Source organism: Sorex araneus, chromosome 1 (genome assembly GCF_027595985.1).
Source record: "Sorex araneus isolate mSorAra2 chromosome 1, mSorAra2.pri, whole genome shotgun sequence".
Lineage (NCBI taxonomy): Eukaryota > Metazoa > Chordata > Mammalia > Eulipotyphla > Soricidae > Sorex > Sorex araneus.
This window is the reverse complement of record NC_073302.1, coordinates 301,356,499-301,383,337: the sequence shown is the minus strand read 5'-3', so window position 1 is coordinate 301,383,337 and position 26,839 is coordinate 301,356,499. Positions and strand designations below refer to the sequence as shown.

Genomic DNA, 26,839 nt, shown 5'->3' with positions numbered 1-26,839 from the left:
ATCGCTGGGTGTGACCCAAAAACCAAAAAAAAAAAAAAAGAGACTTTTGGTTTGGTTTATTTGGGGATTCAGACCCAGTGGTCCTTAAGGACTACTCTTGGTTAGGTGCTTGGGGCCACTCCTGGCAGTGCTCAGGGGACCATGTGGTACCTCTCCAGCCCCAAAAGGAAAAATTTTTAAAGAAAAATTAGGGAAAACATAAGGCATTAAGTTTTTCTCTCTTGCATTTTATTTTATTATTGTTGGTTCTGGAGTCACACCTGAATGCTCAGGGCTTATTCCTGTTTCTGTGCTCAGAAATCACTCCTGGAAGGCTTGTGGGACCATATGTGGTGCTGGGGATCAAAGCCAAGTTGGTGGTGTGCAAGGCAAGCGCCATTACCCACTGCATTATCTTTCTGGCCCCTGTTTTACATATTTGAGGTCCTAGCTTCGATTCCTGGCACCCAAAAATGGGGGCAGGGGGAAAAAGAATAAAAACAATGCAGATAAGGGTAGAAGGTTCTTCCTTGCTTGTCATCTCGACTTATTTCTCCTCAGATGTAGTTTGGGGAGCCACACCTGGTGGTCCACAAATGCTACTTTCACCTCTGTGCTGGGTGGATGCAAGAGGGTGGGGGTGGGTTTTGTCCAGCTGTCCTCAAGGGACCCTTGTGGTGCCAGGCATTGGACTGGGGCCAGTCGTATGCCAGACAAGCACCTTAACCCCTCTTCTATCTCTTCAGTCCTTGGGTCCCAATTATTTTTCCCAGCTCAGGCCTGTCTTCCGCATTGTTACTTCCTAGTCATTTGTCTGATAACAAATGGCTTAGGGATTTATGCATATACTTAACAACAATTAATCCAGCAAGTAGCATCCAAATGTCATCTCTTGCTTGGCATCATTCTAGGTATTACAGATGAGCAGCGAACAAAATATTGTTCCTCCCATTAAGTTTTAGAGGTAGATCAGAAATACATGGATATTGGTAGCAGGCAGTGATCTACAGAGAGTAAGAGCAGAGGCAGGTGCTGGCGATATTCAGCAGTCCCTCTTCAGACCTCTCTGCCTTTGCTTGGCTTTCTTGCTACAATACTGATTGGCAAACTGACAAATTTTGAAAAATTTGAATCAAAGTTTCGCATACTTTTGAGGGTTTTATTCCAGGAGGTATTTCAGAAGCTCATCTGAGGAAATAGTCAGCCTTCTCTTTACCATTTTATTGCATTTAATATTGTGTTTACAAGTTTACTTCTCTTTTTAGACTCAGATAGAGATCCTGGTTATTTTTATGTTTTGTCTGCTGTTTAACCACCTTTCTAATGATGACTCCAGTAAATGCGTCAATGAAAGTTTCTGTCATTGACTTTATAATTCTGAGCCTAGTGAGGAACATGAATTGTGTTAGAAAATAAAAAGATTAATTAGCTACAGCATAAGGTTTTGTGTGTATTTGGCAAGCGTATCAATGATCGCTTTTTGGAAACTATTGGATGCATATAAATTTATAAGCATGTAGTTAGTGGAAGTCTGAAGGATTAGACACTGATACTGGCAAGAAAACTGATGATGCAGAAAATTCACCCTGACTCGTGTAAGTATGTCTGCAGAAAAAGCTGGTTTTGTCTGTCCTCAGACAGTGGCACTTTCTCAAGCCTGTGTGCCACAGCCCTCTGGTAACTAGTTAAAGTGTGGATTTATGGGCCCTAACACAGGCACACAGTCACATTAAAATAGGACTTGTAGTGGTAAGAGCAAATATTGATACTTCTTAATGGTGGTGTGTGTGTATATGTGTGTGTGTGTGTATACGTGCACATGCATGCATGAACAACCAATGTAATACTGCTCATAAAAGAAAGTGAAATATTTTGCTATTCATGGACAAAATTTTTTTTTTTTTTTTTTTTTTGCTTTTTTGGGTCACACCCAGCGATGCTCAGGGGTTACTCCTGGCTTTGCACTCAGGAATTACTCCTGGCGGTGCTTGGGGGACCATATGGGATGCCGGGGATCGAACCCGGGTCGGCCGCGTGCAAGGCAAACGCCCTACCCGCTGTGCTATCGCTCCGGCCCCTCATGGACAAAATTTGAGAGTATCATGTTAAACAAAATAAGAGACAAATACTGGATGGATGATCTCACTCGTATGTGGTATATGAAAGAACAAAACAAGGGAACAGTGTCCCGTGAAAGCAAACCCTTAGATTCTGACAATGGAACTATGGTTACCAACCAGTGTGGGAGGGGGAGTGGATGGAGGAGTAGGGGCAGATGAGAAGGGACCTAGGACAATGGTGAGGGACATTGGCCTTTGGTGGGATGTTTTGTGTAGTAACATTTATGCCTAAAACATAATTAATAGTATTGTAAACCATGCTACCTCAACTAAGAAAACACTCATAACTAATACAATTTAAAATTGTTTAGAAAAGAATTGGGGCTGGAGTGATAGCACAGCGGGTAGGGCGTTTGCCTTGCACGCGGCCGACCCGGGTTCGAATCCCAGCATCCCATATGGTCCCCTGAGCACCGCCAGGGGTGATTCCTGAGTGCATGAGCCAGGAGTGACCCCTGTGCATCGCCGGGTGTGACCCAAAAAAAAAAAAAAAAAAAGCAAAAAATTGTTTAGAAAAGAATTTACATTTAAAAAATGACCAAAATTTTCATATGTCCACCGTATGTTTGTATTCGTAATTCATATAATTCAAAATAATTTATGTGCCCTAAGCTAATTTGGTTTGAGATAACTGAATTAAGAGAATGCGGTGGTTGGAGAGAAATGAGGGATGGTAAAAAAGTAAGTGACAGTATGGACTTTAAAAGGCCTCTCATTATCCCATATGATAAGCGGAGGGTGAGGATAAAATAAGAAGAACTTATGTAATATCTAAGCCTCTTGTAAGGATCTTTAATGGTAGTCTGACTGGAACCCTTGGGCTGTGCATTCAGAAAAGAGTTGTGTGTTTATTTTAAAATAAGGGCAGCTCCCAGCAGAGCTTAGCCAAGGGCTACTGTGCAGTTCCAGGGATTAAACTCTTGAGCACCTAGGCCTGTGCTGGGCCCCTTGTGCCATCTCCCTACCCCTAGGAAAGATGTTTTAGTGCTTGTGTTAAATAAATCTACCTGAGTCTAGATAAATTGAGAACCATATTATTAAAGTTTAAGAAAAAAGCTTTTAGTTATGATTCTGTTGGAGTTTACAAATAGTATATTTTATATAGATATGTATATATGTTCATTTTTATTTTAAAATCTTCCTAAATAGGGGCTGGAGCGATAGTACAGCGGGTAGCGCGTTTGCCTTGCACGCGGCCGACCCGGGTTCGATCCCTAGCATCCCATATGGTCCCCTGAGCACTGCCAGGAGTAATTCCTGAGTGCAAAGCCAGGAGTAACCCCTGTGCATCGCCAGATGTGACCCAAAAAGCCAAAAAAAAAAATTCTTAAACAGTTTCTGTATATACTGTCAATTATTAATGACTGTGTTTATACTGTGTTTATATATATATATATATATATATATATATATATATAGTTTGTTTGTTTGTTTTTTGCTTTTTGGGTCACACCCGGCGATGCTCAGGGGTTACTACTGGCTCATGCACTCAGGAACTACTCCTGGCGGTGCTCAGGGGACCATATGGGATGCTGGGAATTGGATCCGGGTCAGCTGCGTGCAAGGCAAACACCCTACTCGCTGTGCTACCGCTCCAGCCGCACTTAAATATTTTTGAAAGCAGTACTTTTTTCTCTGTGTGAGTGTGTGAAGCAAGATAGTTTTTATTTAAACTTATTTAGGAACATATGAAGAGGGAGAAAAGAGAGAAGTTCCTGTTGAAGAGAATACACAGGCTTCTCTAGAGTGGAAAAAGGCAACAAAGAAACACCGAGAACACCAAGTGAGATACATATTCAAGGAAGAACATGGGCTTGGAGAACAAGCCAAGACTACTATTTGTGAAGCCAAAACAAAATTAAGTTTAAAAGCTTTTCACTTATTTTTGTCAGTTAAGAAAGGCCTAATTATAGGGCCCATAAGTTATTCACTTTATTCCTAATTATTATTATCATGTGTCAAAGACATAAGAATAAACAGAGCAAAGGGCTCTAAGTTTGGAAACTCACAGGTGTCAGTAGACTTCCCAGGAATAAAGATGATTTTTCTCCTTATATTTTGTAGGTTCCCAGATTGTGATGAGCCGTATCCTCGACTCGTGGATCTGAATTTAGCTGGAGACCCTACGGAAGGGGCCCCAGTGGCAGTGCAAAGGGACTATGGTTTTTGGTGTCCCCGAGAGTTGAAAATTGATCCTGATCTTGGTTATTCTTTTTTGCACGTGCGTGATTGTTCGCCTCCTTGTCCGAATATGTACTTCAGGAGAGAAGAACTTTCATTTGCTCGCTATTTCATAGGATTGATTTCAATCATTTGCCTTTCTGCCACCTTGTTTACTTTTCTGACTTTTTTGATTGATGTCACAAGATTCCGTTATCCAGAAAGACCAATTATATTTTATGCCGTCTGCTACATGATGGTTTCGTTGATTTTCTTCATTGGGTTTTTGCTTGAGGACCGAGTAGCCTGCAATGCATCTAGCCCTGCACAATATAAAGCTTCCACAGTGACACAAGGATCTCATAATAAAGCCTGTACCATGCTTTTTATGGTACTCTATTTTTTTACTATGGCTGGCAGTGTTTGGTGGGTCATTCTTACCATCACCTGGTTCTTGGCAGCTGTGCCAAAGTGGGGCAGTGAAGCAATTGAGAAGAAAGCGTTGCTGTTTCACGCCAGTGCATGGGGCATCCCTGGAACTCTAACTATCATCCTTTTAGCGATGAATAAAATTGAAGGTGACAATATCAGTGGCGTGTGTTTTGTTGGCCTCTACGATGTTGATGCATTGAGATATTTTGTTCTTGCCCCCCTCTGCCTCTATGTGGTAGTTGGGGTCTCTCTCCTCTTAGCCGGCATTATATCCCTAAACAGAGTTCGAATTGAGATTCCATTAGAAAAGGAGAACCAAGATAAATTGGTGAAGTTTATGATCCGAATCGGTGTTTTCAGCATTCTTTATCTCGTACCACTCTTGGTTGTAATTGGATGCTACTTTTATGAGCAAGCTTACCGTGGCATCTGGGAGACAACATGGATACAGGAACGCTGCCGAGAATATCACATTCCATGTCCGTATCAGGTAAGGGAAACCTTCTAAATTTCACATTGTGTGTAATAGTGGAAGAAGGCATATTGCTCTAAAGACCTAATTGTGATTGAATGTTTTTTCCCTTCCGTACTCATGATGAATCTTCAACTTGTAAATGAGCAGAAATATGGAGGGTTGGAAGATTGTCATACACATGTTTCTATAAACATTCTTTTCTTTTGCAGAATATGACTTTTTTATTTGTAAGCTATGGCCTTTTAAAGCAATTGCTTCTTGATTATTTAGTGTTCTGCAGGGCTGAAGGGAAGGAACACTTTACCAACTGATACAATAGCACTCTTTTTTTGTGTGTGTGTAGGATTTCCTGGTGGTCAGAATAAAAAAAAAATTTCATGGTTTTGCGAAACTGACAGAATGCATATGTACAAACTGGCATAGCTCTTAACTGGCTTTGGCTTTTCCAATAAACATGGACTATCGAATCTTCGAAAAAGTTGATACAGCCTCCTGTAAAACCTTTGTCTTAGCATCTCTGAAATAAGGAGAGGGAAGTAATGTAGGACACTAAGACTTGTTTGTGTTTTGTGGGTTTTTTTGGGGGGGGTTTCCAAGCAGTGCTCTAGTGTCCCAAGAGCCCCTCCCAGTGATTAGCATGAATCAGTGCTAGGGTTCGAGGATGTCGTACTCCAGGGGCTAGGGTCTGCCTGAGCCATGCTGGTACTGGCTGGAGGCCACCGGAGGTGTACCCAGCCATGTTTGTGTGAGTGTGTGATGTGTACAACCCTGCAAATGTGCCAGGGGCATCCAAGACAAGCACGTTAAACCCGGTACTTTCTTTCCAATCCCACACTAAGGTGATTTTTAAAGGACAACTTAATTTTTATGAGTAGTGCGTAGGCTTTTGTGGGGGGAGGGGTCTCATTTCTTCTTCAAACAATTTTGGTAATTAATTTTTTAAAATTTTATTTTTGGGTTACCCCTGGCGATGCACAGGGGTTACTCCTGGCTCTGCACTCAGGAATTACCCCTGGTGGTGCTCAGGGGACCATATGGGATGCTGGGAATCAAACCTGGGTCAGCCGCCGTGCAAGGCAAACGCCCTACCCGCTGTGCTATTGCTCCAGCCCCTAATTTATTAATTTTTAATGATTTTATCTAACTTTTAAAAAATATTTTGACTTAATATCATTCAATTACAAAAATATTTTACTGTTTTCTATTTGGGTTTGCGATGTATGTTCTCATGTTTTCCCTTGATCTTTTGTGCTTGACCATTCTTTTTTTTTTTTTAACTTTTTATTAAATCACCATGTGGAAAGTTACAAAGTTCTCAGGTTTATGTCTCAGTTATACAATATTCAAACACCCATTCCTTCACCAGTGCCCATATTCCACCACCAAAAACCCCAGTATACCCGCCGCCCCCACCCCCTACCCCCTACTGTATAACTAATGAATTTCACTCCATTTTCTCTTTACCTTGATTACATTCCATAATTCAACACAAAACTCACTATAGTTGTTGGAGTTTCCACCCAAGAGAGACAGACCTACTACCAAGGAAGCATTTGATAATTAGTTTTCCATTGCTGGAAATGATGAGATATGTAGCCCCACTGCTACCAGTACATAACTCTTTTTTTTTTTTCCTTTTTCCCTTTTTTTTTTTTCTCCCCCTCATCCCCCTTCCCACGCCTCATAGTATGGTGTACGCCACGCCGCGTCGGCCAGCGTGGGGCTTTCGCTTAGTTCACAGTCCAGAGAGGTGGCTGCTACATTAATAACCTTCAATATTTCAACAAAAACTTACTGTTATTATTTGGAGTTTCCCCCCCCAAGTCAGACCTGTTCAAAAGGAACCGTTTCACATTGCTGACAATTATAGATGTTAAGTCTATAATTGTTTTGGATTTCTGTATAAAGTCCAGGGAAAATTCTGCCAGAAATTGCATAGCCCAGCTCACAGTCCCAGTGCATTGCTGTAAGAAGTCTGGAATCAAAGTCTTTAGGCGCAGAGGGTCCGCTTCACGCTCAGCGGCTCCGTATTTATCTGGGCCGAGGGCGTGCCGGTTACGCCCCCTTCCCTTGAGTCCCTGGGAGCCCCAAGTGTAAAAATCGAATACCTCTGGGTTAGGAGTCTTAGAAGATGGCGCCTGCCATGTGGGTGCCGCCAATGTGCTTGACCATTCTTGCTTGAATTTTTTTAGCTCAGCTCTTTTCTTATTTTTCTCCACCTGTGTTTCTTTAGAATTATCTTTTCTAGGTTCTTAGAAAAAAAATTTTGTGGGTGTGGTTTGAGCCAGACTTGGCTATGCTCAGGGCTTACTTCTGGATCTCTCCTGGCAGGGCTAGGGGGCCCTATGGAATACTGGGGATGGGCCCTGAACTGCATGCATGTGCCTTACTCTACTATTCCTGCAGCTCCCATTTCTAGATTCTCGAATGGAAAGCTTAATGCATTGAGAATATTTTCTCTCATAGTGCATTTAATGGTTTTTTAATTAATTTTGTGTTTGTGTGTGTGTTGGGGATCAAAGCTTGGGCAGGAGTCATTTAAAATTTAACCACTTAATCCATTATTAGCCAGAATGATCACTAGTTCTGTTTCTCATATATGGCTCTGTGCAACTTAATTTTTTTCTTTAAGTAGTTCAACTTAGAGCATCTCTGAGCTTTTAAATTTTTTTTCACAAAAATTTTTCTGCAACGATTTTTTTAATGGTAACACTGCATGGAGTAAAATATTTAGTCTCTATATATATTTAAAAAAATATTGGTTGACCTAGAGATAGTTCCTGTAGTAGAGATGATGCTGAGATGTTCCAGGTTCTGAGTTCTTCCCTGGCACCTGCCTTGTCCACTGGCCCCCAGCACTGGAGGATGTGGTCCCTACAAACAAAGATGCAGTGTGTGTATTTCTTCTAGAATCAGTTTGAACCCTTTCCCCTCCACATAGTAATTAAGGAGCTGTCTGGAAGGTAGTGAAGTATGGTTGGAACTTATCCCCCATAGGAATCACATTCAGTACCTTCTACTCTCCCTTTGCCTCTTACTTCAGTAATAGTTCACTTACACCTAGTGTGTTCAGAAAAGATAAAATGCTAGAAACAAGAACTGTTATATGTATGAGCTTTATTGTGGGTAAAATCTCTTATTGATAGTAACTATAACAGCCCTAGGGTACAGTCTTCCATCTTACTGATAACTAAGTGGCCTTCAGTCTTGCCACTCCAAAAGGAGGAAGTTGAAGCAGGAAGAAATATTGTGGCTTAGAGAGTTGTGTTAGCTCAGGGGTCAGCAAAATGTAGCCCATCCAAACTTTATCTCAGTGACAAGTTCTAGGACTGGATTTTTTTGAATTGTGGTAAAATACTCTTTATAAGCGGTAACATAAATTTTACCATGTTAACCACTTTTAAGTGCATAGTTCTTTGTGATTAAGTGCATTTGCATTGTTGTTTAACTCAGCACCACCTGTCTCTAGAAACTTCTATCTTCCCCAAGAAACTATGCCTGTTAATCAGTAACTTTTCCTCCTCTCTTTCTCTAGCCCCTGGTAGCCATCATTCTGCTGGAAATCCTGAGGAACTGCACTACTCTGGGTGCCTCAGATACAGGAAATCACATATTTGCTCCATTTTATGACTTTACTACAATTTTAATACTAGTTTTCATTCAGAATTTTTCTTTGAACAATGCCTGAGTGGTTAAATTCCTATTGGAATATTCCCATATGTAGCTGAAGAGCAAGATTTGCTATCACTGAGCATGACCAAGAGAGTATTTGGTTTAGGCCAGGGAGGTAGAGTAAGGACCAGAGTGCATGTCCACCTGTAGAGTCCTGGGCTCTGTCCTCAGAACGCCCACTAAAGAGACTGCTTCACCAGCATGCTCTGTTGGTAACCCATAATGGGAATTCTAAAATATTTTTCATTTGTGGTGGCAGTGCGTTGAGCAGTCTCCTTGAGCAGTCTCCCTGCCCCATGAGAATCTCATTTGTTCAGCCCCATCTGGTGGTGCTCAGGGATTGTTCTGGACTTAGTGCTTGAGCATCATTTCTGGTGTTGCAGTGTTGGGAAATGGGACTTGAGCCCATGAGGTTTTTTCTATTTTGTTTTGTTTGTATGTGACACCTAGCAGTGCTCAAGGACAACTTCCAGCTCTGTGGCTGTGGTTGTACCTGGGAGTGCTCAGGGGACCATGCAGTGCCAGGGATTGAACCCTGGTCTCTTCTACGTAAAGTATTGTTCCAGCTCATTGAATATTCTCTCTGATCCAAAAACTTTATTTTTGGGTCCTAGGTGGTGGTGTTAAGGGGCTGCTCCTGGCTCAAGTACTTGGCTCACTCCTGATAGTGCCAGGAATCAAACCCAGACCTCCCATATGCAAAGTGTAGGTTCCAGCCTCTGGAACTCTCTCCCAGCTTCCCAGGGGAAGGTTTGTAAGTGTGTTATTGATGGCCTTGGAGTGGCCTCCTCAGATGATCTGACAAGCACAATTTTTGAATACATTTATTTTCTTAAAAGAAGTGAGGTGATTTTTGTAGTCAGTTTCATAATGTGAGGTTTCGAATAGCTGAAAAATAAGGTTTTTAATTTGTTGATCATGAGTTCAAAATACCAATTGGATTTAATGTAATTTGTGTATATTTAAAGTTTGTTCATAACTTGAAGAAAAACAGACTGGTATAAGATATTTTAAAATACTTTCTCTGTGTGTACTTGATGAAAGTGCCAATATACTTTTTGACAAATACTTTTTTAAAAATGTGTTTTTAACAATATTTCAAGTAATACTTAATTCCTTAATTTAGAATCCATTATAAGCTAGAGTCAGAGTTGTTAGAATGATAATAAGTGAAGTTTATTCCATGAGTATGTTTCTATATTATTTAAATAATTAAATAAATGTTTCTATATTATTTAAAGAATACACCTAGTGGGGCTGGAGTGATAGTACAGCGGGTAGGGCGTTTGCCTTTCATGAGGCCGACCTGTGTTCGATTCCACCGCCTCTCTCGGAGAGCCCGGCAAGCTACCGAGAGTATCGAGCCCACACGGCAGAGCCTGGCAAGCTACCTGTGCGTATTGGATATGCCAAAAACAGTAACAATAAGTCTCTCAATGAGAGACATTACTGGTGCCCTTTCGAACAAATCGATGAGCAATGGGATGACAGTGACAGTGACCTAGTGGGGCTGAAGCGATAGTACAGCGGGTAGGGCGTTTGCCTTGCACACAGCCGACCCGGGTTCGATTCCCAGCATCCCATATGGTCCCCTGAGCACCGCCAGGAGTGATTCCTGAGTGTAGAGCCAGGAGTCAGCCCTGAGCATTGTGGGGTGTGACCCAACCCCCCCCCCAAAATATATATATAGTAAATTTCCAGGTACTTTTGTTGTTTTTCCTTCTTTAAAACTAATTCAAGGGGCCCAGAAAGGTAGTACAAGAGGAAGGGCCCTTGCCTGCTCCTGGTTTTATCATGGGCACCACATATAGTCCCCTGAGTACCACCAGCTGTGGCCCCCAAAACAGAACAGACAAGCCCGGGGTGTGGGGGGTTGGGGGGGAAGCAGCTCTGAGCTGGAGGGACAGCTCAAAGGGCTGGAATGGGACTGCAGCGAATACCAGCTGTGGCCCCAAACAAGAACTAGCCATTGTCTATTTGATACCATCTCAGAGATGTCAAGAATTTTGAGTTTCAAGGCTCAGCATTTGTTAATATTTCAGGAAATAAAAAACATTTGAATGTAGCATTTTGTTTAAAAATCTGGGCTTTAAAGTCTGACAGCTGGGTTTATGTCCTGACTCCCCTTCTCAGCCTATTTCCTTATGTAAAATGCAAGGAATACTGTTAAACATACTAATATCTACCTCGTTGGTAACTGTGAGAATTAAATGAGACAATAAATTTAAACCTCTTAAAAAGAAAGTTTCAATATTAACTTCTGTTGATACCAGTGTATCTGATTCACTGTTGTATGTCTTGAGGTTTCAGTAGCTTACCATAGTAAAAGCAGCATGGCTAGAACTATCAAGTGTGAATTAGAGCTACTTGTAGATTTCTTTTTAAGGATTGTTTTTATTTAAAAAAAATCCCATTAGTTGTATTCTTTAAGCCAGACAAGGCAACCATCTGTTGTTTATTTAGTTCTGATTCAGAAAAATAGCAGAATAATGTCAAATTTAACTTACTATGATTTTAGCTTCATTTTCTAATAAGAATGGAATTCCCTTTATCAGGCAATTCCAAAAGGAATCAGCTTTGTTTATGAAAGAACCATGAGGGAAATTAGTATGTTTCATGCTTCCAATGTTAGCGGTGAATAATTCTTTATAAATAAATGCTGCTACTGATCTCTCTTTTTTTAAAATCTGCCTGTATTCTTGTATTAAATTAATTTTTTTCTCAAACTTCTGTCATTTTTCTCAGAATTTCTCAAAAATCTTCTCAAAATTTGTAATAGAAAATACTTAAAATTCCCTGAAATAGTCCTAATAGAAAAATATTGCATACATTAAGAATATTTATTTTCTTATATATAAGGAATATTTTAAAAGCAGCAGAGAGATAGTGGTATGTCTTGCATGCAGTCAGCCTTGATTCTGTCCTTAGCAATACGTATTAGTCCCTGAGCACAGAGCCAGGAGTAAGTCCTAAGCATCTCCAGGTGGGGCCCCAACCCTCCCACATATAAGAATAAATTTATAGGTAACTATCAATACATTTATATACTGGTTGTAAAATACCACTAATGGTACTTTTGGAAAACTATATTTGAATGTAAAAGTTGTGGTTTTTCTGGCCTTTGTTAAAAAGAATACCTCAAGCCACAGGTTCTGTTTGAGTCTGAACTGCAGATATATTTGATGTAAACATGGTTTGTACATTTTCAGGAAAAATAATTCAATATCCTACCACAGGGCATGACATGCTAAATTCTTGGGCTTTGCTGGTCATCTGGTTTCTGTTGCAACTACTCAACCAACCTGATACAATGCAAAAATAGCAAGCAGTTCACTGGATGTGAACAAATGCAGTATCCCACAAGTTTTATTTATTAAAGCAGATGTGGTGTGCAGATTTAAGTTTGCCTGTCCCTGGTGTACAGTAAGCACTATTCTGTATCCTTTTACTGCACACTATATTCTGTCACTGTAATAAAGATGTGCCAGTAAATCTTATTTCCATTAGTCTTGAAGGCATCATGACGCCAACTTAAGGAAATAATTTTAGTAGTTTATGGGAATAATAAAATAGAAGCAGCATAGTTTAATCATCACAGAAGCGTCTAGTTATTATGCTCTATGCACCAAGCCCTGTACACAGAAAATTATATTATATATTTCAGTTCTGGTAATAACTCAGTTAGGTCATGCTCAGTTTCCCAAATGAGGAACTGAATCTCATAATTATGCAACTATTCAAATTCCCATAGCAGGTGTTAGAGCTGGGATATCAGAGCAAGGGATTCCAATTGTCTTCCTGATTACAAAACCTACAATCTTTATATCAATTTAGCCCTCATTTTTTTTTTCTTTTTGAGTCACACCCAGCTATGCACAGAGATTACTCCTGGCTCTGCACCCAGGAATTACCCCTGGCGGTGCTGAGGGGACTATATGGGATGCTGGGAATCGAACCCGGATCAGCCGCATGCAAGGCAAATGCCTTACCCGCTGTGCTATTGCTCCAGCCCCCAGCCTTTATTTTTTAAAAAAATATCAACAACAACACGATATGGGGATTTGGAGAGCCAGTCCCAGCAATATTTTAGTTGTGTGTCTTATACTAATCACTATATTTATTATTAGTATTTAAAATTAGGGAATTGGATTGAATAATAATTCAGGTTACTCACAGGTTTAATATAAATGACTTTAGAAACTGTTCTCCGTAAACCACAGTTTACTTTTTCTCTTTTTAAAGCCTGTTCATTATTTCAGCAACCATTTATTACGTATTTGTCATCTGGGTACTGCTTTCACTAGTAAGTGCTGGGGAGGCATCAGTTAATGAGATACTCCAGCCTTTAAAGACATAACCTCAGTTCCAAATGTAGGGTTTTTCTTTTTATCATTTTACCCTCAATTAAAATCTGACACATGAATCTCAAAGGGTAGATATGGAAAAAAAATCCTGGTTATTGTAAAAGTGCCATCAAAGGCTGGAAATATAGTCCAGTGGGTAAGGCGCATGCCTTGCATGCAGCCGACATTGTTTGGTCCCTGGCATTGAATATGGTCCACTGAGCACTGCCAGGAGTGAGCACAGAGCCAGAAGTAAGCCCTGAGCATAACCAGGTGTGACCCAATTCCCCTCCCTCATTCTGCCATCACCAGATATAGCACTATGCATCAAACGCATTTCTGTGTGAACATTAGAAAGTATTTTTCATACTTGATGGAAGGAGAATTGTGAATGCAATCCTTAAACCCAGATCCTTGCCTAGCAGTTTACATTGTTCTATTTAAAGATTCTAGAGCACTTCCTCTTGTTCTTTTTTAGCAAAAGGAAAGCCACTGGTCTGCTTTGAAGGCTTCTCCTTGCTCTGCTTTCTATCTTGCCAGTGTGTGAGATGTGTTGCCTAAAGCGGAACTAGAAGAAGTGAGGAATAAAGGGAAATGTAACTCTTCTTCAGAGGCCTAAAAGTCACCCTCTGTGCCTGCTTCCTCCCTAATCCCTCCCTCATTTTAGTATTGTTTCCCAAGGAAGGAATGTATCCACAGCAAGAAAAAAGGAAAAGAGAATCACTAGAGTTTTCACTCAGTCCTTTGAAATTCTCTTTCCAACTGTCCATCTGTTGGTCTGATTTTTTTTTTTTTTGGTTCTCTCTGAGGTCTGCGTTATTTGTTCATGGCTTAGAACATTTTGCTGTCAGAGGTAGAATGAAGAACTGAGATGTGAATCTCTGCTTGAGATGTTGAGTTCCATAAACAGATCCCAGTTATGCTGGAACAGCTGCCCCAGACAAGACATGCCAGGTCATAGCGGGTCTGTCAGGTTTCATGAAGTAAACTGATGAACAGGAAGTGTGCCTGTTCGGGTAGAGGCTGTCTTCTGGAATACCTGATTATTTCACATCCTTACCAAAGACTTTATATTAATATGAGTACTTGTAATGTTGATTCAAATCTATTGTCTTTATTATATTTATCCTAACATCTTTTTTCTTTTTTTGGGTTTTTTTTTTTTTTTTTTTGCTTTTTGAGTCACACCCAGCAATGCACAGGGGTCACTCCTGGCTCATGCACTCAGGAATCACCCCTGGAGGTGCTCAGGGATGCTGGGATTTGAACCTGGGTCGGCCGCGTGCAAGGCAAACGCTCTACCCGCTGTGCTATCACTCCAGCCTCCTAACATCTTTTTTCTAACAGTAGTATGCGATAAAGTAGTATGCGACAATTCAGTGTAGTATTAAACTAAATGCTAAGTAAACCATTGAAGTATGAGATGGAAAAAGTATATTGTTTTAATAATTGATAGCTTCAGAAAAACTCAATAAGGCAAGTCGATTTTTAAGTTATAAGATCATTGAAGTTACTATGGGAAAGGGGAAACATGAGTTTAGATTATAAAATTATCATTTTGCACTTAGATTGCTACATAAATATTCGAGTTCTCTTATTACTTTAAAGAAAAAGAAATGGGTTATGATGGGTGATAACTAAACTGGTAGCATAAAAAAAAACCCTGAAATTTTAGCCACCTGCCTGAGTATGTAAAAATGAAACATTGTCATTTCCTTTTGTGACTCTCAAAACATTCTGTCATAGACTTTATAGACTGTGAAGGTCACTGACCTCACTATTATTTTGTAACTTTGCCACAGAAAGAGCTCCTTGTCTTGAAGTTGATTGTTAGGAGAGTACCAAAACACAATCAAGGATCTGGAAGTCAACTGAAAATGACTTTAACAATCTAAACAGGAGTGTCAGCAGCTCAAGTCTACACCAGTCTGAAAGAACATTCTGTTTGAGTCATAGGCCTACACGATCTTTCCTGCAGGAAAGATCTCCAAAGAGTCCATCACCTGAAAAATCATGAATTGGAACTGGGCTGCCAGGCAGATGGGGGTGGAAGGTTGCCTGAGTGTGGGAGCAGGTGGTAGAAGCAAGAGACTCGAGCCAGCTTGGGCAGTTGAGAAAAGTTGCCGGAAGGCCCTGGTGAGCTGAGATCACCAGAGCCTGGATCGGGATCAGAGCCTAACATGTTTACAGGTTAATTGTACCTCCTAGCAACCCATGGAGCCAGTTCTCTGCAGGACTTCCTCGGGTTGGCTAGCCAAGTCGCTCCGAGTATAATGAGCTGAGAAAGCAGGCCGCTGTGAGGTGGAGTCTTGGGCTGTGATGGCAGCCGGAATCCTCAGACTACAGGGATCAGCACGGTCAGGTGTGCACAGCTAGAGGAGATACGTGTCAGGCTGGAAAGACAGTGCTGGGGTGATATGTATGCCTGGCGTGTGGCCGACCCTGGTTCAAGCACACGATCCTCCAAGCACTGCCATCTGCAGACCTGGAGGTGCCCACGCACTGCGGGATGCCCCAAGGAATCCTGGCACGGCAGGGCCCAGGCAGCACTGCATCCTTGGGCCCCTGCATTGAATTGTCTAGGTTGTCTGAGATTCACCCGGAGGTGCCCCCAGGCCTCCTGAGTATCACTTGGGGGTCCCCCTCAAAAAGGAAGTGTCTCATGTATAGAAATTATACAGTCATGGGGCCAGGGCAATAGTACAGGGGACAGAGCACTTGTCTTGCACGTGGCCAGCCTGGGTTGGATTTCTGGAACCCCACTTGATCCCCTGAGTTCTGCCAGGAGTGATCCCTGAGCACAGAACCAGGTGTAAGCCCTTAGTACTGTGTGGCCTCGAAACCAAAAATAAGAAAGAAAAGAAGAAGGAAAAGGTTATTGATCTATAATTTCTTGAAAAAATGGGCTTTGAAAATTTTAGACTTCTAGAACCATAGGACTGGAGCCATAGCACAGTGGATAGGGCACTTGCCTTGCACATGGCTGACCCGGGTTTGATTCCTCTGTCCCTCTCGGAGAGCCTGGCAAGCTACCAAGAGTATCCCACCCGCACAGCAGAGCCTGGCAAGCTCCCCGTGGCATATTCGATATGCAAAAAACAGTAACAACAAGTCTCACAATGGAGATGTTACTGGTGTCCGCTCGAGAAACTAGATGAACAACGGGATGACAGTGTTACAGTGCTAGTGTTTGAAATAGAAATATGATGAATTATGGAAATGTAAAATAGCAATTTAGATTGCTATTTGAAGAGAAATTGGGGGAAGTGGTATTTGTAGGGGAAATTAAAGTTGCTCAGAAATTGGCAAGAGATGAAGAAAATGTAAAAATGATGTTACGAGAAATGGAAGAAAGAAAAAGAAGGCCTAATAGCATAATCAGAGTTCCAGGAGGAAAGTTGAGAGAGCGTAGGAGATGCATTATCCAAAGATGATAGCTGTGATTTTCCAGAACTGCCAAATGCTGATCCACATACCGAGAAGGATGAATTAAGAGACTGTTAAAAGCATGCCAGAGAAGGGATAGATAATTACAGGCAAAAATCAAACAAAACCAAAGAAATGATGGCAGAGTCCTCAACCACAACAAAGACCAGAACTCAGGAATGGGGCAGTGTCTGGGCGGCCCAGTGGCAGTGCTCCTGCTGGCATATCTGAGGCCTTGGGCTCGATCCTGATGACAGTACAATCATATCTTTGAAATATGGAAGAATAATATACCCCACCAGGAATATGCGCTGTGTGAAATCACTGTGTGCGCTGAGATGCTGACAGTGGACATCTGCAGAGAAGGACTTGCTGCTCCCGGCCTTCCCTGCTATCTCACTGTGGCCATGCCCTTTCCAGGACAGCCCTCCACCAGCGGTCTGGGCTGGGCTGAGAAGGCCCGGCCCTTGGCCCTGCATGGGATCCTCCACGGCTCCAGCCTTCTCTGCTGGTTTGAAAGCGGCAATGCAGCAGTTCACCTCAGACCGCCCACTCCTGCTTCCCTTTTATCCAGATAACTTCCCTTATTGGTATCTTCCGTCTGGACTACCTCTCAGCCTCTCCTGGAGAAACCGTCCTCATTCTCAAGAAGTAACATGAACTAAGCCGTTTTTCCATTTCAATTTCAAGAAGATACCGAGTTTGCCATCCAAGAATGAACTTCTAAAGGCTATATTTCAAGAGTGCAGATGAACTCTGAAGGATAGGAGGTAATGCAACAAGAATGACAGGAAGTAAAGCTGTACAAATACTTCTGTACAAATGTAAAGCTAAACAAATATTTCTTTTTATTTGGTGGGAGTGGAGCAGGGGCGGGGGTGGAGTTGGCTATGCCTGGCTGTGCTCATGACTTACTTCTGGCTCTGTGCTCAGGACTCACTCCTGGTGTGCTCTGGGGACCAGGTGCAGTGATGGGAATTCAACTGGGATTGGCTACATGTAAGTGCCTTACCCCTGGTGCAGTCTTTCCATTCCCTAAAGAAATATTTCTATAAAATGCGCCTAGCAGCATATCCCTTAGGGGTTTAAAATACATAAAATTCGGGAGAAAAAACAACTGGGCAAAGTGTATATAGAGACCAGAGTCGGGTTAGTGTTGGAATCAGCTACCTGCATGGGTCAGTTATGGCGATCTAGCACATTTCTTTCCAAATGGCCTTGCTCTCTCCCTGAAACGGCTTGTGTTTGTTAGTGGTTTTATTTTTTGTTTGTTTTATTTATGGCTTTGTAATTTAATTTTTTTTGCATAGGTGGTATCTTGGCATGAGTTGTCATGTTAAATATGTAAAGCATATGTATGTATGATGAAATTTCTCATATTTTCAGATTTTCTCTCTCTCTTTTGTTTGGGTCACACCAGCAATGCACAGGGGTTACTCCTGGCTTTGCACTCAGAAATTATCCTGGCAGTGCTCAGGGGACCATATGGGATGCTGGGAATCAAACCCGGGTGAGCCGCGTGCAAGGCAAACGCCCTACCCGCTGTGCTATTGCTCCAGCCCCTTACTCCTCTTTTATTTCACCTTAAGTACAGACAGTTTCTTATATGTATATCTTCAAGATTTCGTTTTTTCATAATACTGTTTTGAGAAGTAAAAGCCAAAGTATGAGTGCCTACCTCACTTGGCCCGAGGCCCTAAATTTGCTCCCTAATACCACCCTCCACCCAGAAGCCACACCATTCTTAAAAGAGTCCAGTGTAGAGTAGAGGATCAATAAGTTTAATTCCCTCATCTCCTCTACCATTTTCTAGCATTAGAATCCAGAAAAGATCATGTATTTTGCCACTAAAAGCAATAATATCCTTTATATCTGTAAACATAAATTAGGATATTTTCTGTATCTTCTTTGGCAGGGGGCAGGCATGGATGTCAGGGATTGAACCTAGAGCCTCACTCTACACCTGACTGACACCCCTAGCCATGCCTGTCATTCCTCTTCTCCCAGTGTTCTGGGGACCACATTCTGGAGACTGAGCGTGACATACGTGCAGAGCATCCGCCCCAGCCTTGGAGCTCTCTCCCCAGCCCTTTGGTCATATTCTTAATGAAAAGTTCACCGGGCTCCTAACCTTGGTCTAACCTTAATTGCAAAATCAGCATTTTAATAAATGAAAATTGTGAGTTTCCTGAAAACAATTCTGATGGTTTAGAATTTGACATTCATAAAATTATAAAGTTTGGTTGTTCTATCTGGGGCGGGGTTTCCCTTTGGGGCCACAGCTGGTGGTGCTTAGGTGCTACTCCTGCTTCCATGTTCATTTGCGGCTGTGCTTGGGTCCATGGCAGTGCTGGGGGCTGATGTCAGGGTGCTGGTCCAGCCCTTTGAGCTGTCTCCCGAGTTTCTGCTTGTACCTATGTCTTTCCAAAATAAAAGGCTTTTAAAATTATTTAAAAGTAGTAGGAAAGTAGGAGATCAGGCTTTTGTTTTGTTGTTTTGCTCTGTAAATCATATGAATGAAGAGCAGTTTTGAGGCATTTCAGAAGACTCACTTTTGAGTCTTCTGTCTGTCTCACTTTCCCGTCTGTCTCAAGGCAGAGCCATCGTACAGGTAGGATGTTTGCCTTGCATATGACTGACCTGGATTCCATCCCCAGGATGCCATATGGTCCCCTGTGCTCTGCCAAGAGCGATTCCTGAATGCAGAGAAAACAACAACAAACAAACAAACAAACAAAAAATGCCTGTCTCCTAGTGTTTTCAGGCTGAAGTTGACCGTGGTAGTGCTGGATAGTCTAAACTTGTTTCCTGTTTCATTGCACTGTTTCATTTCATTACATCTCTAACAACAAATAAATTATTAATTTCCCCCCTTTTTAAAAAATTTTACACTTAGATAACAGAGCTTTTTAAAATCACTTTTTATTTGATTATTTTTGGGAAAACTTTTTGTCTGTTTACTTATTTATGAGGGCTGGAGCGATAGCACAGTGGGTAGGGTGTTTGCCTTGCACGCGGTCAACCCGGGTTCGATTCTTCCGCCCCTCTTGGAGAGCCCGGCAAGCTACCAAGAATATCTCACCCACATAGCAGAGCCTGGCAAGCTACCTGTGGCGTATTCGATATGCCAAAAACAGTAACAAGAAGTCTCACAATGGAGACATTACTGGTGCTCGCTCAAGCAAATCGATGAGCAAAGGATGACAGTGACAGTGACTTGTTTATGGCTTTTGGACCATGCCTGGTGATGCTGGGGGCAGCATTCTGCTCCGTCCTTCAGGATCACTCCCAGGGGTTCTCAGGGAACAATCTGTGTCAGGGTTAGAACCTGCACAGCATGTCCTCCAGCCCTGGTTGCCTGACTTCTTCCTAATTTTTTTAATACAAGAAAAAGATGATACTTTCAACCTGATGAAAGACATCGGTATATTGTGACTGAAGATTAGAGTTGCTTATATGCGTCAACATGTCTATGTTGTCTATATGTGTGATCTGCTTCTCTCCAGTTTACCATTGCATCTGTTATGACAAAGTGTAGGTGTTCATGTTGTTTTTTCATTTTCTAGTTACTTCTAGTTCATTAAGACTAACTTCAGAGTGATGATCACCTCTCACCTCCTCAGGTGTAATTTGGATGGAAGTTCAAAGTATTGTCCTTAGCTCAATCAAAAGCAACTTCTGAAAAAGTGAAAACTTGTATTTCACAAGACAATCAAAGGAAAGGAACAATAGACTAGTATTGAGATAACAGTGCTGTTTGGGTTGCTGTTTTCAGTTACTGAGTGAGTTTTGGCTTCATGCCCTTCTTACCTCACTTGTGAGTTTTCTACAAGGCTGATTGAATAGTGGGTATAATATATCCAGCTGTCAGTATAGAAGTTTGAAAGAATATTCTACGGAGGACTTCTCTGAACACTTCTGCTCTGTACCGATCAATTATTTTCCTCTCAAGCAACTTCTGCATTATTTCCTGGCTATTGACTTTGCCTAGCTAGTCAGATTTCCTTTTCACTTGGGAACCTGGATGTCTCTTAAATGAGGACATACATTTTTTTCTTTAATCTTTAATTTTTTATTTATCTAAAAGTAATTGCCCAGAGCTTTATGGCAGCGATTGGTAAATTGAATCTAAATTGTTTAACTTTCCTCATTCCATTAGCCTTGCATTTGAATTTCAAAGGAAGAATCATTTTAAGTCAGTTTCTGTGTTTGAGAAGAAAGTGAGCTTGTTTGCAGAATATTTTAAATGTGGAGTTTGTGCTTGGTGAAGCTTGAGCATTGACTTCAAGTGCACTATACTTATTTCTCCCTGGGTTAAAAATTAATACCTGGACCAAGGATGAACTCAGAGAGTGAGTGTAGCTAGATATAAACCTAGTTAAAGGAGTGACTTACTGGACTGCATGGTGCCTCTCATTTCCAAACCATCCCCTTCATTGCAATGATGGAAGCCTTGACTTCCCTTTTGTTCTTTCTTTATCTTTATTTAAAGGTATTATGTTTCAGAATAAAGAATAAAGTGTGAACACTGCTAGACCTACCAACCATTGCAGAAGTTGAACTGTCACAAAATACCTAGTCCCCTCCCTGATAGAATCTCCCTTTCTTAAATATCATATTAGGACAGAGAGATAGTGCAGGGATAGTGCCTTGCATTCAGCTGATACTACACACGGTCCCTCAAACACCACCAGGAGTGATCTCTTAGCACAGAGCCTGGAATAATCCCTGAGCACTGCTGGAAGTGATCCGAACACCACCCCCACTGAAAGAGCGCATTCAGTAAAACCTCAGTGATGTTAAGGGCGAAACTTCATTATTTAGCAAAACAAATTAGTAAAATTAAAATGTAGAATCTCCTGCCCCTGTGCCAGGCTGTCTTCACTAGGGCCCCCTCAGAGGGGGGCGGGTTGAGTTTGCCTCCCCGCTGTGGCTGTGGCAGTACCTCTTTATTTTTATTTATTTTTATTTTTATTATTATTAATTTGTTTTCCACACGGCAGAGCCTGGCAAGCTATCCATGATGTATTTGATATGCCAGAAACAATAACAACAACATGCTCTTCGTGTTCCTGGAGTGAGCAGATGCCACTGGGCTACACTAGCACACGACAGGGACAAATGAAGATGTTACTGGTGCCCACTCGAGCAAATCGATGAACAACAGGATGACAGTGATACAGTGATGCAAAATATGTAGTATCATTACCAAAAGTGTTTTTGTATATACTCATGTATAATTTTTCCTTTAAACATTGTAATATTAAAATTGGATATGCTTTCTTCAGGTTTTTCATTAAGAAGACTTTATTGTCTGTATAATCTTATATTTTTTTCTAATTTAATTTTAATTGATTCATGTAGGATCATCATTTTCTGTTAGGTTATAAAATCTTGTAGGGAAGAAAACCTTAAGGTCTTCCTAAACCCAGCCACCATTATTCTTCATTGGTTGATTTGTAACGATTTAATGCAATGTTAATTTATTATCTGTGATTGAGTAGTGTAATGCTTTCTCTGCTGGTCAGTCCTGCATCTTAGTAAGTCACACCATATATGTAACTTACTTTGTCATTCTTTCCTAGTTTGTATCCTGTATCCTGTATCTTTAACCTTCCGTTCTTGTCCTCAGTGCTATAGTATTATGATTGATCTTTATGTCTAATGCAACGAGTAGGTGTCTTTCAAAGCAGAGTAAAATTGAGTATAGGAAAGCAATGTAATGTAGAAAGTGCACAAAATTTGCAATCAGAAGACTTCCATTGTAGAACTGTTGTCCGTGAGAGCCTAATTAATATTATTTTTGCATTTACTTTCTTTGACCACAGGCTGAGTAGAAACCAACATTTTATGATAAACCTTTTTTTGTTAATTTGTTTTGGGGCCTTACCCGGATCACTCCTGGCAGTGCTCATGGGTCCATATGGGATAATAGGGATTGAACCCAGGTCAGCCGTGTGCAAGTCAAACGCCCTAGCTATTGCTCGGGCCCCCTGGACGTAATACAGATCTAAGGGAAAATGTGTCCACAATAGAAGAGTATAGATTCTTATGAGAGGAAAGGAGCCAGGGGCGCTTTCAGACTGACACAAAGCCACAGTCTCAGGAGAAAAAAATTGAATTTAGGCTGTCACAATTGCCATAAATGTGACCTTGGTGGCTGGCTGGCTTTCCTTGCCTTTTTTCCTCTTTTGTGTAAGGCTTTTTCCCTCCCTTAGCATAAATAATTTTTTCCTGTTTAAAGATAATTTAAGCCCCAGGGTCTTTGATGGATTATGGATATAAAATAGGAAAAACAGTATCAGAAAATATTTTCCACATTATGGTTGAACAAAGTTCTATTGCACAATTGTGTTAGTTACAATTAGAGTGGTGTTAATGGAGCTCAGTTCAGCAGATAGTGAAGGTGAGCTGGTCACAGCTATTCAGGCTGATGTAGGAAAGGAATTAAGGCGGGCGCTTCATTAATGCCAATGTCACTGTGCTCAGTGAACAGGCCAAAGAAACAAATCTGATGTACTTTCTCAGTTAAATGATATACTTTAACATTAATAGTAATACAGTAGAAGAATGAAGTTTCTCACATGTCTGCTTTAATTATCTAGCACTGTAGCACTGTCATCCTGTTGTTCATTGAGCGGGCACCAGTAACGTCTCCATTGTGAGACTTCTTGTTACGGTTTTTGGCATATTGAATACGCCACGGGTAGCTTGCCAGGCTCTGCCATGTGGGCGGGATACTCTCGGTAGCCTGCCGGGTTCTCCAAGAGGAACAGAGGAACCAAACCCGGGTCAGCCGTGTGCAAGGCAAATGCCCTACCCACTGTGCTAGGAACTGAAATATTTCGTGACTTTTTTTTTTCTTAAATAATTCATGGGTGTGGGTATTGGAAAGATAGTAGAGTGGGGAGGTGAAGCCTTGCACGAGACTGACCCGGGTTCAATCCCTGTATGGTCCCCTGAGCACTGTGCCAGGAGTAATTTCTGAGTGCAGAGCCAGGAATTGATCCTGATGTGGCCCTGAAAACAAACAAACAAAAAAATCACCAGCGTTTAGATTATTTCATAGCTACTTAAAGTAAAAACTAGATGTGATATTCCCTGTCCTTAAAGTAATATCAAGGTATTCCTTGATATTACTTGAATGTCCTTGAAGGTGACGCCCTTCAGTGGGCTTCACCCTCCCATCTGGTTCACGCTTTGCATATCTCCCAGGTTCCAGCATTTGTTTGTGCTCCCTGTCCGGATGATGGAACTGTGCTCCCTCCCGTAGCCAGAGCAGCGGCTTCCTCCTTCCTCCCCAGTACCTGTGTGTGCTCACCAAGCAGAGGTTGCCCGAGTTGCTTTCTCACTGTGTCCTTAGGGTACTGTTTTCTGGAATGTTCCACGTTCCCTTTCTTCTTCTCATTTCTCTGCATTATTCTGCCTCACTGAAGGGTCTAGTTGGTGCTGGTATGTCTGAAGTTTTAGCATTCCCTCCAATCAAAGGGTTCCTATTATGTGGACAGGAGGTATTTCTTCTCTCTCTCTCTCTCTCTCTCTCTCTCTCTCTCTCTCTCTCTCTCTCTCTCTCTCTCTCTCTCTCTCTCTCTGTTTTGGGCCCACACCAGGGCTTACTCCTGCTCTGTGCTCAGAGATCACTGTTGGCAGGACTGGGACATATATGGCATGCTGGGGACTGAATCCAGATTGGCCGTGTGCAAGGCAGCCACCTTACCTGCTGTACTGTCTCCTGTCGGGCCACCTCTGGTGATGTCCAGGGATGACTCTTGGCTCTGAGTTCAGGGATCACCCCTGGTGGTGCTTGGGAAACCTTGTGGGGTGCCTGGGATCAAACCCGGGTCAGATGCATGCAAGGCAAGCTCTCTCCCTTGTCCTATGACTCTGGCCCCAGTATTTCTCATTTATTGAAGAGAACATGTTGCAGCTTAGAGCCTGATAGGAAGGATAAGACAGGGTTTCTCCCCGTGCCTCTCCTCCCCTCCTCATTTTCAGGGCAGTCCTTCCATTACCCTGCTGTATGCTTCGTTTCCAAGCTCCAGACATCTATCTGTTCACCTGTGGCTGTATTTCTGTCTGGAGGCCTATATGGCATGGCCAGCCAAACAGGTGGGAGGTAGAGCACTCTCATTTTCTCCTCTGCCTGCTTTCAGCAGCTGGTCCCTGCTCACCCCCATTCACAAACTGCTGAGGCTCCTGCCGAGAGCCGGCTCTGTAGACCCTCCTCCTCCTCTCATACTTCAGTGCTCTTGACTTTCTCACCGCCTACCTCCAAGCTATCCCATGGCTGAAGGCCGGAATGCCCTTCCAGCCCATTTTCTTTTATCATATTCCTTTATGGTTATTCCCACTTTAGTAGCCAGGATGATCTTTTTTGTTTTGTTTTTGTTTTTGTTTGGGGGAGGCCACATCGGCTGTGCTCAGGAGTTACTCCTGGCTCTGCCCTCAGGAATCCCTCCTCTCAGGCTTAAGGGCTCGTGGGATGCTGGGGATCCAACCATGGTCAGCCGTAAAGGAAACCCTCTGCATGCTGTATGATCTCTCCAATCCCAGGATGATCTTTTTTTAAACATGAGGTCTTGTTGCCCTTCAGACAAAACCCTCCCAGTGACTTCCTATTACTGGTAGCATAAAATCTGTGATTCTTACTATTGCCTGCAGTGCCATATGTAATTTGGCTCCCGCCTGCTTTTTTTGCCTTCTTTCCTGCTGTTCCACGTATGTGATCAACTCTAATCATGCTGGCCTTCTATTTTCAGAGAGCTTGTTCTCTTAGGATTACCGTTAATGCTGTTCCTTCAACTTCAAACACTGTCACTACAGAATATGTTCCAAATCCCTGCATAATTGTATCCTGTTCTCTCCACCCACCACACCATATCCCAATTGCTGCTTCTCTGATACCCCCCAGCACTTCGTATTGAAGTGACTGAGTGAATTAGCTATGCAGCCTTGATTTCCAGAGTCACCTCCCTAGGCTTGATGTCACATGTATGAAGGCAAAGGTGTGAGACCACATCTGTAAGGTCTCCGAAGAACCGTATTTTAGAGCGCAGTCAGCCATCCGGAATGGGAGGCAGCGGCCGAGGTCACTCACTCCGAATCCTACTTGACAAGTGATTTCGCCTTAGTCAGGTTGCTCTCTCCATAGCATGGAACTCCTCGGATTATGTTCTTCACTCATAGCTTTCTCCTTTATATCTTTGACTGCTTTCAGATTTGGGCTTCCTCTTTCCACATCTATAAAAGCAATTGTAGAGTAACATAGAAAACACTGAGATAGCAAAAGGTAAATAAAGTCTTTCCTAAACAAACAAACAAACAAACAAAAAACAAAGCCCTTCTGGACTTTTCAGGGCATTTCAGATCCAATGACCAGGTGTGGTTCTTCCATTTTTGTTTCCCTCTAGAGCAGGGCTTCTAAACTGTTTTCAGACTTTGTCCACCTTCCAGTCTTATTTCCTTCCTCTGGCCCCTGTCCTACTGATTGGCTCCTTGGAGTCTTGCTATGGTCCCCCATTGACATGATATATATATATATTTTTTTTACTTTGCCTCTCCTGAAATATCCTGGGGGGCCATAGGATTTCTTAACTGGAGGTTGATGATCAACTTGGTGAAAACACTAATCAGTCCTTACTTCTGTTAGATAAGTCTCATGGGGGGGCTTAAAAGACCATGAGGCTTAAAGGAGGGAGGACCCATAAAGATGTGTTGGTTAATGGAATACTGCTCGGCTGTAAGAAGGAATTAAACCCTTCTGTCTGCCGCCGCTCTGGTAGCGCTGGAGGGTGTCAGGCCGCGTGAAGTCAGAGTAGGGGACAGATACAGAATGACCGCTCTCTTCTCTTGGGTGGGATACAGAGAAGCACAGTAAGGGAATCGAAACGGCCAGTGGAACAGCCCTGAGGGTGAGCCTGCAGAGCTGAGTTTGCCGGAAAGCTGGGGTGCGGGATCAGAGAGGAACCACACTCATTGATGGAGAGTTGCCAGCCCTTGCTGGTGGGCATGGTGCTGGGACACTGAATGCCTGCAACACCACTATTCATAAGCGTGTAGCCACCAGCTAAAGCAGAATTGGAGGAAAAGATCAAAAGGAAAAATATATGTTAGACGAGGAATTGAACCTTAATTTCAGGTTGTGACTGTAATCCCATGGTTCAGTGTTTTAAGTTATGGACCAACTTCTATCATGGGCCTATTACAGATAAAATAAGAAGATAGTTAAAATC

At 42.1% G+C, this 26,839-nt stretch overlaps 1 protein-coding gene across 3 annotated transcripts in view; it reads left to right on the top strand.

Annotated features, from left to right (window-relative positions):
* FZD3 (frizzled class receptor 3) overlaps positions 1–26,839 on the top strand; it is a 78,405-nt gene that overhangs the window by 34,655 nt on the left and 16,911 nt on the right. For all 3 annotated transcript variants that reach the window (XM_055121747.1, XM_055121752.1, XM_055121744.1), the window contains exon 4: positions 4,164–5,181. In XM_055121747.1, the coding sequence (XP_054977722.1) occupies positions 4,164–5,181 (1,018 nt within the window). The remainder of the gene's footprint in view (positions 1–4,163; positions 5,182–26,839) is intronic.